This window comes from Daldinia decipiens (assembly GCF_022478715.1).
Source record: "Daldinia decipiens strain CBS 113046 unplaced genomic scaffold F4813scaffold_40, whole genome shotgun sequence".
NCBI classification, from domain to species: Eukaryota; Fungi; Ascomycota; class Sordariomycetes; order Xylariales; family Hypoxylaceae; genus Daldinia; species Daldinia decipiens.
The window spans coordinates 266,607-277,987 of NW_026054583.1; the positions used below are offsets into that span (position 1 = coordinate 266,607).

Sequence of the window (11,381 nt, forward strand, 5' to 3'; positions counted from 1 at the left end):
GAACTCCACTACCTACGCTAAGCATGCTAAGCTACATGTACCTACCTAGGTAGGTACCTAATGTACCCGGTTAGGCAATTGGTTTATTCGGTGTCTGGCCCCCCTTTTCTTTTTCCGAGGCCTTTCAAACGGCGTCTTCTAACGGACCCTGCCGTTTGCTATTTACAGAAGCCGAGTTCAAGGGTTTCCTGACTTGATCATCTGATTTTAGACTTCAAGTCTCAATAAACACCAATTAGAAACATCAACGATAGAGCATACCGATTCTACTAGGGAAACATCCCTTAATCATTTAGGTTCGCACCACGGTTATAAACATTTTTAACGCTTCGCACGGCTTCAGTATATACAAGTTTTACATCGCCAAGCGTTCAATCCCGAGAGCCCGCTTCCAGCAAAAAAACCCCTTCTATTCCATTGGAGGTATACCTTCAAACTCCGCATACCCGCGAGCCAAGTTCATATTTTCTATTATTCATGTTAGTACCTTCTAATCATCCTAAGATTTGGTAGGTCGGAATACTCACGCAAACATTGTGTTGCGGCTCCCTTGAGAAGATTATCGATCGTCACGCAGATGACTGCTCGCTTCCCAGAACTGTGAACCGCGAATCCGCCTATTTCAACGCCGTGCTTCCCGCTGATGGCCTTTACTGATGGCGCCTCTCCTACTACTTTGACCAGCTTCTCTCCCGCGTACCTATCTTGGTACATTTGTCTGATATCTCGTGAAGTCATTGTCTTATTTAAGGGAATGTTAATTGTGTGGTGGATGCCCTGAAACCACACTGCGACGTGTGGGATGAACCCTACCTCAACACCGAGCTGACTGCTAATCTCCTTCTCGTGAACATGGTCGGTCAAGCTGTAAGCAATGATGTTGTTGGTTAGGAGCTCCACGTTGTTTTTCGAAGAAGGTTTCGTGCCTGCCCCTGAATATCCAGAAACTCCAAAGACGGTGGGCTGGCCGCCGAGAAACTCCACGAGGGGAGCAATACCAAGTTGGGCTGCTGTAGCGTAGCAACCAGGGTTCGAAATATGGGTGGCCTGAGCAATTTCGGATCGCTTAACCAACTCAGGAAGGCCATAGGCCCACGATTTATCGAATCGATAATCAGCGGAGAGGTCGACAATTATGCTGTTGTCTTCCCTAGAAGAAGAAGATTCCTTGGCCTTGTCAATAGCGTCAACGTACGGCTTGCAAACACCGTTCGGTAACGCCATCACCCACACGTCTATTTTGCCTTTCTTCTCCATTTCGTACACTTCGTCGAAGCTCAGGTTCTCATAAATAATTTCTTTTTTTGTATAACCTTCTAGCTTTTGTCCTGCCAATTCTCGTGATGACACGTGACGAAGCTCGAAATTAGGATGCGTGTTGATAAGACTAATCAGATTCTGACCAGTGTAGCCTCGAGCGCCAATCAGCGCGACCCTAGAGGGTTGCGTATTCGATGCATGCTTCTTGCCGTATGGTGGATTAGGGTTAGTCTCTGTTGCAAAGCCTCTGCGCGATCCGCGGGAGAAGGCACCCATTGATGTAGCTCCTAAAACAGAACGACGGGCAAGCGTAGAATAGCCTCGGGCCTGGTTAGCCACGGAGCCGGACGCAAAGTGTGCTCGTAGATTCTCGGAGGCAATCTGGGCTGCCCGGTGGAGCCTCGACTCTAGGTTGGAATCGCCAAGCATTGCTCGGCCGTGGAGGGTGAATTCTCTCATGAGCTTGTTTAATTCCTCTCCAGGCTCGATGCCGTACCAGAACATGACATCGTTGCCTCTGACAATGCTTCCGTCGGCCTTGTCGAAGAACCACGTAAGATTTTCATCATCGGCCTTGACAGTCCAGACTAAGCTAGGGTACTCCTTTTTAATAGCAGCAAAGAGGTTGTCAGCGACGTTTGTCAACCAGCCGGACTTAGTTATCGTCAAAGTGGCCAAGGTCGAATATGATTGGTCTAGAGCAGGGTCAAGGACAACCGCAAGAGCCTTCATGGGTTCGTCAAAATAAGCCTTGAATTTCCGTCCGCTCAAAAACTCTAAGTAACGATCCACCGTGGCCCTAGCATCACGGACTTCGCGATCCCGAACAAGCACATCCTTTAACTTTTCAAGATCGCTAAAGTCTGCAACGCTCTCTGCAGTCATCAACTTATCCCCTCGGCGAATTAGAGTGCCGGCCCCGGAATCTGTGAACAGCTCCTTCTGCAGGTCTGCAGGATGTATGATAGCGACGCTAGACGAACGCGGAAGAGTTTCTAGAAGTTCCTTAATCTCGCGTATCTTTAATCGGGTTCCAAACTTGCACCAGGGCTGTGACATGATGTGGTCGTATTCCTCATCGAGATTGATGGCAGAGATCTTCTGCACGTTACCGTCAAACAACCCACCCTTCTCGCTAAGATAGACAACCTTGAGCGGTTCGAGTTCGCGAGCTAGCTCTCCCGCTGCGACATCGGCATTGACATTCAGCACCTGACCCTCCCTCGTCTCTGCCATGGAAGTAAGGATAGGTAGATAGCCGTTTTCTATAGCAGTTTGAATAGGCTCCTTGTTAACTTCGGTGATTTTTCCAACGAACTTCCATTTATCCTTGTTGAGATAATCAGCGGTGAAGACGCTCGAAGTGATGGGTCGAGCGCGGACGCCCATCTCTTCTAGACGCTGAACGAGCTTCAGGTTTTCCGCTAGGAAAAGTCGTCTCGCAATCCCCAAGGTCTTGCCGTCGGTAATACGAATTCCCTCCTCAAACTGGGGTTCGACACCTGCATCCTCGAGGAGCTTGTTGAGCTGGGGGCCAGCACCATGGACGATGATAGGGAAAAGTCCGACATGGTATAAGAAGGCCAGCGATGAACAGAGTTCATCCAGATAGTCGGTCAAGATAGCACCTCCGACCTTGATCACAGCGAATTGCTGAGAGGAGACGGAGGAGAAATGGGAAAGGTATTGCTTGACCTCGCGCTTAGATCCGACGTTGTTAAGCACCTGTATAACGGCGGCACGCGTAGTCGAGTCGTTCGATCGGGCGGAAGAATAAGCAGCTTGTGATGTTCGCAGGGAGAGGCTTGTGGCGACTGCAGGAGTCAGAAGAGTGGCTCGGGGAGAGACACGACGAGAGCCAGCCCTCACGGCTGCTCGCAAAGCGCGTACCGACATCATATTGTCAAGAGTCGAAAAAGTGAACGACTAAGTCCTGAAGTCCAATTGGCACTTCCACGGCCTATACAGCCGTGGTATCACGACGGGGATCAAGCTGTCGGCAACGAAGCTTTGAAAAAGCTTCGAAGGGAGAGGAACTAAATTAAACGACGAAGTGAGTCAGTTTATATACAGAAGATGGTAGACGAACACAACGCTGGAGAGAAATACAGGACGTAATAGGCGAACCAATTGAACTACTGAAGTTTAATTACTTGAATTGACTAACCTAGAAGAAAATTAAAAGTTGCTATGTGTAAGATTTTCAAGTTCACATTGTTAGAATATTATGAAGAGGGGCAGATAAAGTGGCCGTGATACTGATATCCTTGGAGAACTTTGTACCGTGACCAAGGGAAAAAAAAAATCGAAAAATTCTTGGACTTCTTACGACGCCGAAAACCGCAGTCGGCCAATTGAAACTTGGAGAAGCACTAAAGCCAGGCCCTTGCTAGTAGGTAGACATACTTGTACACTAAATACGCCAAGTACACGAACCCCACATACAATACATTAGGTACATAAATGGGCAATGGGCATTCGATTAGAAGAGTCAAAAGTACTTATGTACCTAACATACCTAGGCATTTAGAGGTATGTATGTACGTACCTAGGTAGTTGCCATTTGCGGTACAACATGCAAGAAATAAGAAACATCTACAACTTCAAATATATAATATACCTACATGTATGTAGTAACATCCTCTTTAGCTGGACCCTATGATTGTCGCATCAACACACCATCACCACCCTTGGTCGCATTTTCTCAGGCCTCCAAGCTTCGAGCTGCAGCAGATCCAAAAGCTTCACTACCGTACCTTACACAGCCAAGAATAACGAACATCCAATTAAGTAAAATGATTCCTATCATAAAACCTAGAGTAACCTCGACAAGTCAGTCCCTTATTCTGCATGACCACTTGACCTTCAAGATAACCACCCGTGGCCGAGATGCCGGGTAAGCTAGGAGCTCGATCCATTCAATATCGATCGGTGCGTTATCCAAAAAGCACTCAGCTAAATGATTCCTAGTCTAGTAACCCGGTGACACATACACACACACCTCATGCTCGTCGTCGTCGTGGTCGAGGCTGTGTGCTGTAGCTATCAGACTGACCAACGTGCTCGAACATCGATTTGGAGTCCACGCAAAAATCCCGCCGCGTTCATAAAAGTCGTACTGGCGCTTAAGACGGCATGTATTGTATTCTATCACCTGCCGGCTTTAAACGAGAGGCGGTGCTCATGCAGTCGGATTGGTCTCCCCGGCGTAACGAATACCGAAAGGGCATCTCTGTATTCACCTCTGTACTACTTGATGCTGAATGTTAGGGAAGACCGAGTCCCGGCTACTGTGATATACAGTCAAACATTCTAGCGACATACTGGCGTGAAGTTTCTGTCTCCGACATTCTCCAAAAGCTGCATTGTCGGGAATTTGGCTATTACCGTGTGCATCCGGAGCCAGGTTCAAATTTCACTGATCATAAGACCTCATGTTGCGTTGCTATTCCAAGGACCTCAATCAAACCACATCCTTTCGTCCTCTATACGTCGAGACACGTCTGTTTATTTGCCGATGTCATTAAGTATCAGGTATGTCTAAGACAGGCCACTTTCAGCTGCCGAACTTAGAAAGAAGGCTTTGCATAGTTAGCCGGAACTATTACCCCTGATCCTTATACCTCGTGGATTTACCATTTTTTACCATTTTTTACCATTGCTACTAGGACTTGAGAATACTTCTATGGCGACCCTGCTGAAAACTCAACAGCATTGCGTTGCATAGATTCTATGAAGACTGTGCCGGATCGCTCTCTACCTTAACTACCTACCTAACCTACCTACCTATCCGGTGCATCACTAATGCTTAAACAGATAGGCTGAAGGAGCCAGTTGCTGGACACTGCGGCAACCAGGACGCCTATCCTTCGATCCCCGCTGGTTAATCGCCACCCAGTTTAAGACACGGAACGCCTTGTCTGAAATATGAAGGTATTTAATCATTAGTGACTAATGCTGAGATATACGGTCGCAGCTCCGCCGGAGGGATAAGGCTGACCAGAATATTCCCTTGCCATCGTTCAGGGATTATACACTCTTGCTCTTGATAAGATTCCTATTTTTCTTTTAGAAGCGTAGTCTATTAAAAAATAAAGGTATCAACCGAAATTTCAATACGACTATTGACTATCCAGCTATCGCACCGCAATCCACCCTAGCACCAAGTCGCTTTGTACCTACTCCATGTCTCACCACCTCTTCAAGTCAGATCTACATTGAATATCATACGGTAAATAGCAAATACTTCGCACATGGAAACACTCAATTTTGACCGCCTTGCAGAATTATGAACGTCACTAGACCTTCATGCTTATTTGCAACATACTTAAAGTTGGCGTTAGAGGAACGATATACCTTCAGAGCAGACGGATCAGGGACGCTTCCGACGCGTACAGCACCATATACCTAGGTCGCAACTCACATCCCTTTTCATCACACCCATTTACTCTCTATAGTGACCTAAAGAGTGTGTATAAAAGTCAGTATCGATCCATGGCGAAGCAATGGCTACCATAAATAAGATGGCAAAAACCTGCCCATTGTAGAGTCCGAGGATTCTATTTTGCGCTACATGTCTCTTAGTTCCTAGGTACGGAATTACGCTTGCATTGACATTTTTCTTGTTGTAAATATAAACGACTTAGACTTAGCGAAGCTCACTTTCATGATTCCCACGATACTGTTTTATCATCACGATCCAGTCTGTCCTGTGATCTTAAGATACGTAGGAAAGAGCAACGTGATGTGATGGAGGATTGTGATAGAAGACCGAGCTCCTATAGATAGTTTATCTCACTAATCAAGACATATATGAACAAGTAGGTTGCTCTTACAATTACCCATCTAGGCACTCAGTATTTCACTTCGTAACGAGACAGCCATAATATTAATTGCTTTGAAGTGATATCATGATACAGTTTTCAGGCTTGCCGATAGCAATATATGTATCCACACCTGAGTCTAAGACAATATATGTGCCAACCCCAATATCCCCTTTCATATGCCTACTAGACCGATCTTACAAAAAAGGCAAGCTCCTATTAATCGAGACGTTCCATAGTTACCCCTGACGTCATCTTTCATCTTCACATACTTCATTCGCCTAGGTACTTAGCACCCTTCACCAATATTTTGGAAATATTCCTTTGAGTTAAATTGTTTTGAATCTAAGACCAAACAGGCTATAGTTGACATTATGAAAAGGTTGGCTGGATCAAGGTGCTCATATTTCTTTATATCGCATACTAGGTATTCATGGATATCTCAATAACTATTCAACAGCTAGAATAACCACAGCATTCATTTAGAAATTTACCTAGTGTATTCCGCGATCTCATAAACTGGGTACGATTGGTCTTATTTCTAGGATGGACTGGAAAATTACAACTGTGCTCTTCCTCTATAACACCATATGAAGCATAATCGAAGTTCCGGCAAGTGTTGATGAAAGACCCCTCAGACAATCTATCGCTTACGCAAATTAGATTTTATAGGTATCCTAAAAGATTTAATTTCAAAAGCTATTCATTCCGGCAATATGGACTACAGGACAAGGCAAACCACCTGCTCGTTTCCAACGCCATGCATGATACGTACAATTGTTACCGCCGTCCTAACCTAGAAACTTTAAAATGATTTCGGCGTTTATACCTTCGAATTTCATATAGCGATAATCAAAGTCTTGAAGCTATTCATTTCATATCTATGCGGCTACCATAATTCACTACTCATAGAGGAGGCCAAGAACACATTCGCAACAGGATTAAGACCAAGAAAGAGTAATTAGTTTATACGCCAATAATCATCGATCTTAAGGGGGTCGTAAGATATCTTAAATTAGTCGAAAAACGCCTCGCCATCATACATACAAGTTTGATTCGTCCGCCGCTCCGTCCCTAAGGGTGTGGTTAGGGCGTCGACGGTATCCTAAGCGTTCCGAATTCGTTACGTTTGCAAGCCAAAGAAAGACCGGCCAAATCAAAGACAAACTCCTCTCTGTGCTAGCGATTCCGAAGATTTTTTCATGTACGGTGTCGCCAATGTGCGTCTACTGCTGCTCGTAGCCTGCGAGATTTAACCCGTCCATTCATGCCATCAAGTCGATCAGCACCTGATGTACCCAGTGATGTACAGTGTAATTAAATTAGACCTTGCCCTGACTTGCGAGGACTATAGAATAAATTAGAATGGGATTATCCCTAAATGGCCGAGTCGTAACTTACCGGAAGGGATGACGATAACTAGAATTAGGATGATGATACCGGCAATCAGGCACATCCTCATCTTCATGTCCTTCCACCACATCTGCTTGCGGACTCTGTTGGCGCCGCGGCGGAAGCCCTGGGCGGAGACGGCTAGGTTGTCGGTCTTATCTTGCAGGGCATCGAGACGTTCGCCACGTTGGGAGACCTTGTTGATGTTCTCTCGCATGACACCGACGGTGTCGTCGATTTGCTGTGAAACTAATTGTTAGCTTAAATTAGGTACTTTTGGCTATTTATAAATCGCATTCTGCTCCTGGATTCTAAGACATTTCGGATTGCACTGCTTGCGATGTCGCAAAAATTGGGTGAATATGCTGGAAGCCTGTCGCGATACCCTAGTCCGTGATGTAGCGTTGAGAAGGGATCCTTGGCCTCAAATCTTCCGTCATCAACTTTACGCGTGTGCGCATCCCTTTTTGATTTCCTGACCACCCATCGCTAGAATAATATTTTTTTTTCAAAGCATTGGGATTGATTATTCCGTAGAGTTGTGATGGTTAAGATGGATATCGTTGGGCATAAAAGGAGCTGTTCTCGTAGCATTCTCTTGTCGCAATTGGTCCTCTATATTGGCTATCGATATCTCGTGGTCCGGGAGCAGAGGCATCGAAAATTAAAATTAGTCGACGAAATAAACTTACAGCTTGTAACGCCTGCGTTCGATTGTTGCCGCCCTGTTGAGGTGCGGCCTGGCCGCTGGGGATGTAAGGATCATAGGGAGCTTCGTTCGACATTTTGGCGAGTGGTGATAAAACACGGTCGGGTTGGGTTTGTCAATAAGCAAGCGAATGTTGGTCGAAAGCGGCACCGGTATAAATGCAATACGGATAGTATTTTTGTCGCGGATGATGAGAGTTGGTATTGGTTTGATGGTATGGGTGTGGTAAAGGAAGTTGGGAATGGGAAAAGCAAAGAGAGGTTGGAGGGAGGCCGGAAGTTAGAAGTTGGGAAGGTTGCGAAAGGCTAAAGTTGTATCCGAGACGCTTGGTTGTCTGGGAGTGCTGGAAGTTTTTGGTACAATGGTACTTCAATTAGTACCTCATACACTAAGCTCGTACCTAAGGGGCGCGCTAACATCACCCCATCAATCACCCCGGCAAAGGCGACAAATCACAGTCATGTGATAGCTTAGGTTAGAGGTAACAGGTAGTTAGTTTACTAAACTAATAGTTATCTAAGTATCCAGGTAGTTCCTATTATTTATTACAAAAGTCTCAGCATTCCAATAACAATGTTGGAGCAGCCTCAGTCTCTTACGATCTCATTTTTTTTTTTCTCTTCGCCCGATTTTCGCTCGAGAAAAATGATCTCTTAACCGCCCGTAATAGCAGATATCAGATGGATTCTTAGAACCGCCCACAAAGCTTATTCGTGGCGGAGCAAGAACGCGTATGGCCCCGACAAGGCCGCACAGGCAGCCATTAATATTCAATGTTGTTAAAAGGCCCTAAGGCACATAAAGTACCTAGGTACTTACAGGAGCGCTAAGTTAGCTGTGGCTGATGGGTGTCAACTTCAATATAACTTGTGGCTGGTGGCCTCTTCAAGAAGACTACCTATGCACATAATAAAGGACCTCGATGAATGAATATACTCATCCTATAACTTGGACTGCCCTGGAATAATAGTAGGAAATATTAAGAGCATATACATAGAATAGTAACTAATACGAAGCATGCATCCATCAAGAGAGGGAGTTCCCCCCGCCTGGATTTGCATTGGTTCCTCCTGGAACTAAGTCAAATCAGTCAAATCAGTTACCAAACTTCAGCCGATTCCTTGTCTTAAATACGACTTCATGAACTATATAACATATAGAGGATGATCGAGGCGGAAAGGTATAAAAAATACGGTGGGACTCGAACACTCGCACCCGTGAAAAACCCTCCGGGGTCGCCTGGCCAGGGCGACACGCCCAGGAAGTTTTTACTTCAGTAACATGGAGCTTGAGCTACTACATGTCCCAGTGATACTTCATGCTGTTATTTAATTATAAGTACTTCATGTAGCATCACCTAGGTAACTTATAGCGTTAGGAGACCAAGTGTTAAAATACACTGACACCCAGTAATAACTTAGGCATATTACAGATCATGATTACCTCTTGTTAAATGTTAAATGCCCCTTAATGCCCTCGAGTGACTTCTTGCTAAACGAAACAAGCTTAAAGCACCTCGTCATAATGTAGGTATCTAATAGTCATGATAGGTGGGATATATAACACTAAAAATGGTCATGACTTTGTGAACGTCTATGGAAATACCACAACCGCCCTCCCAGCCAGTGTTCCCGCCCTTAAAGCGCTATAGGCCTTCTCCAGTTCGTCAAAAGAAAACTTTTCAATATCAATCCTAAGTTTTCCCGTCCTTGCTAGCTCGCACACCTCCTTTAAATCCTGCCGTGTACTCCCCAAGCTGATGGCAAACTCACAGCTGGTAGCTAATAAACCCCATCCCACTTCCAACGTACCGCCTCTCATTCCAACAAGAACAATGCGGCCCCGCGGACGAGAGATCTTGGCGGCAAGTCGAAGAGTATCGGTGCTTCCCACTATGTCAATAATAGCGTCAACCCCACGGCCCCCTGTCCGGGATACAATCTGCTCCGCCGCTGACGTTCCGTCGCCCGTGAAAAGCACCACTTCATCGGCTCCTACTTCAATAGCGGTGCGAAGCCGTGCCTCAACATTGTCGACAGCAAAAATGCGTGCCGATGACAGAAGCTTAACAAACTGCACAGCGTATGTGCCAAGTCCTCCGATGCCGATGATTGCGACGCTTGTACCCGGCTTCAAGCGTTGGATGACGGTCTGGACGGCGTGGTAGGCCGCCACTCCAGCATCGGTGAGCGGTGCGTACAGAACAGGGTCTCCGTCGCCAATAGAGACGACCTCGGTGCGCGGCACCAATAAAAACTCAGCCAACCCACCATCTACGCCGCATCCGCGTGCCATTGCAATCGCGTTGCGCTTGAACGCTTCACAATGCTGCTCGGCGCCAACCGTGCAGTACTCGCAATTTCCGCAATGGCGCATGTGATGGACGACAACAGCTTCGCCAACCCGCAAGTCCGTTACGGCACTGCCGACCTCTTCCACGAAGCCGGCATTCTCGTGGCCCAGGATATAGCCCGGGTCGAGAGAGTTTGCGTATGGCGCCGACCCAGGCTGGCTGTCTACCATGTCTAGGTCGGAACGGCACAGACCGGCGGCTTTCATACGAATGAGGATATCTCCAGGGCCCGGCTGGGGCCTAGGCACGTCGACGTATTGTCCCGGTTCGCCCCATCGCACTAATTTGAAGGCTTTCATGGTTGAAGGGCATATGTAATCTATGTCGACAGATTTCAACAAGGAAAAAGAAAGGTTTAGAACGCTTTACTGTACTGAAATCGTACGAATAATTATATATTTCTAATATTTGGGAGCGGGGTATAGTAGTTGGTATCGAGTTATGTGTCCAGCGTAACATACCCCTTAACCGCCATTAGTGTTGGCTTTTGCCTCCTCGAACCCAGAGGGCGCCGTACCACAATGAAAGAACCGAGTAAGACCAATGATAGCGTACCAGAATTTAAAAACCAATATGGGGTTATTCCGGCCTCTGCGAGATTCTTGGAAAGGCATGGCTTTATGGAAAGTTATAAACGATAAAAATACTTGGAAATAAAGGGGAAACCTTTCTGTTTGGAAGTGTTTTGGATTTTTCCTTAATTACTGCTCGTTTCCTTAATCAATGCGTGGCATCCTCTGGTTTTGAGGAGGCGAAAGCCAGCGCTAATGCTGGATGTATTGAGAGTCTGTCATACGCGTAGAATAGTAACAGTAAGTAAGACAAAATCTATATCAACTTCATA

At 46.1% G+C, this 11,381-nt stretch overlaps 3 protein-coding genes across 3 annotated transcripts; all 3 read right to left on the minus strand.

Moving 5' to 3' along the window:
* Positions 1-6: 6 nt before the first annotated feature.
* F4813DRAFT_372396 (Aspartate/glutamate/uridylate kinase) lies at positions 7-3,565 on the minus strand. Its single transcript, XM_049244696.1, has 3 exons — positions 3,428-3,565; positions 528-3,296; positions 7-468 (listed from the first exon to the last, which is right to left on the minus strand). Exons 2-3 carry the CDS (start codon positions 3,157-3,159, stop codon positions 410-412), a joined length of 2,691 nt encoding a protein of 896 aa, XP_049096079.1. The 5' UTR covers positions 3,160-3,296; positions 3,428-3,565; the 3' UTR covers positions 7-409.
* Positions 3,566-7,405: 3,840 nt separating this feature from the next.
* Positions 7,406-8,260, minus strand: F4813DRAFT_382881 (synaptobrevin; the record flags this gene model as incomplete). The annotated part of the gene is made up of 3 exons (XM_049245865.1): positions 7,406-7,431; positions 7,485-7,716; positions 8,168-8,260. The coding sequence occupies 3 exons, from the start codon at positions 8,258-8,260 to the stop codon at positions 7,406-7,408; spliced, it is 351 nt and encodes a 116-aa protein (XP_049096080.1).
* A 1,517-nt stretch (positions 8,261-9,777) lies between these two features.
* Positions 9,778-10,968, minus strand: F4813DRAFT_399465 (alcohol dehydrogenase; the record flags this gene model as incomplete). Its single annotated transcript, XM_049248177.1, has 1 exon — positions 9,778-10,968. The coding sequence occupies exon 1, from the start codon at positions 10,834-10,836 to the stop codon at positions 9,778-9,780; it is 1,059 nt and encodes a 352-aa protein (XP_049096081.1). The 5' UTR covers positions 10,837-10,968.
* Between the last annotated feature and the right edge of the window lie 413 nt (positions 10,969-11,381).

What these genes read in the sequence shown, in the direction of transcription:
- F4813DRAFT_372396 (XM_049244696.1), bottom strand. Translation starts at nt 3,159, where the DNA reads ATGATGTCGGTACGCGCTTTGCGAGCAGCCGTGAGGGCTGGCTCTCGT. An exon ending in AGCCGCAACACAATGTTTGC is followed by an intron (nt 469 to 527) that starts GTGAGTATTCCG and finishes CATGAATAATAG; the next exon opens with AAAATATGAACTTGGCTCGC.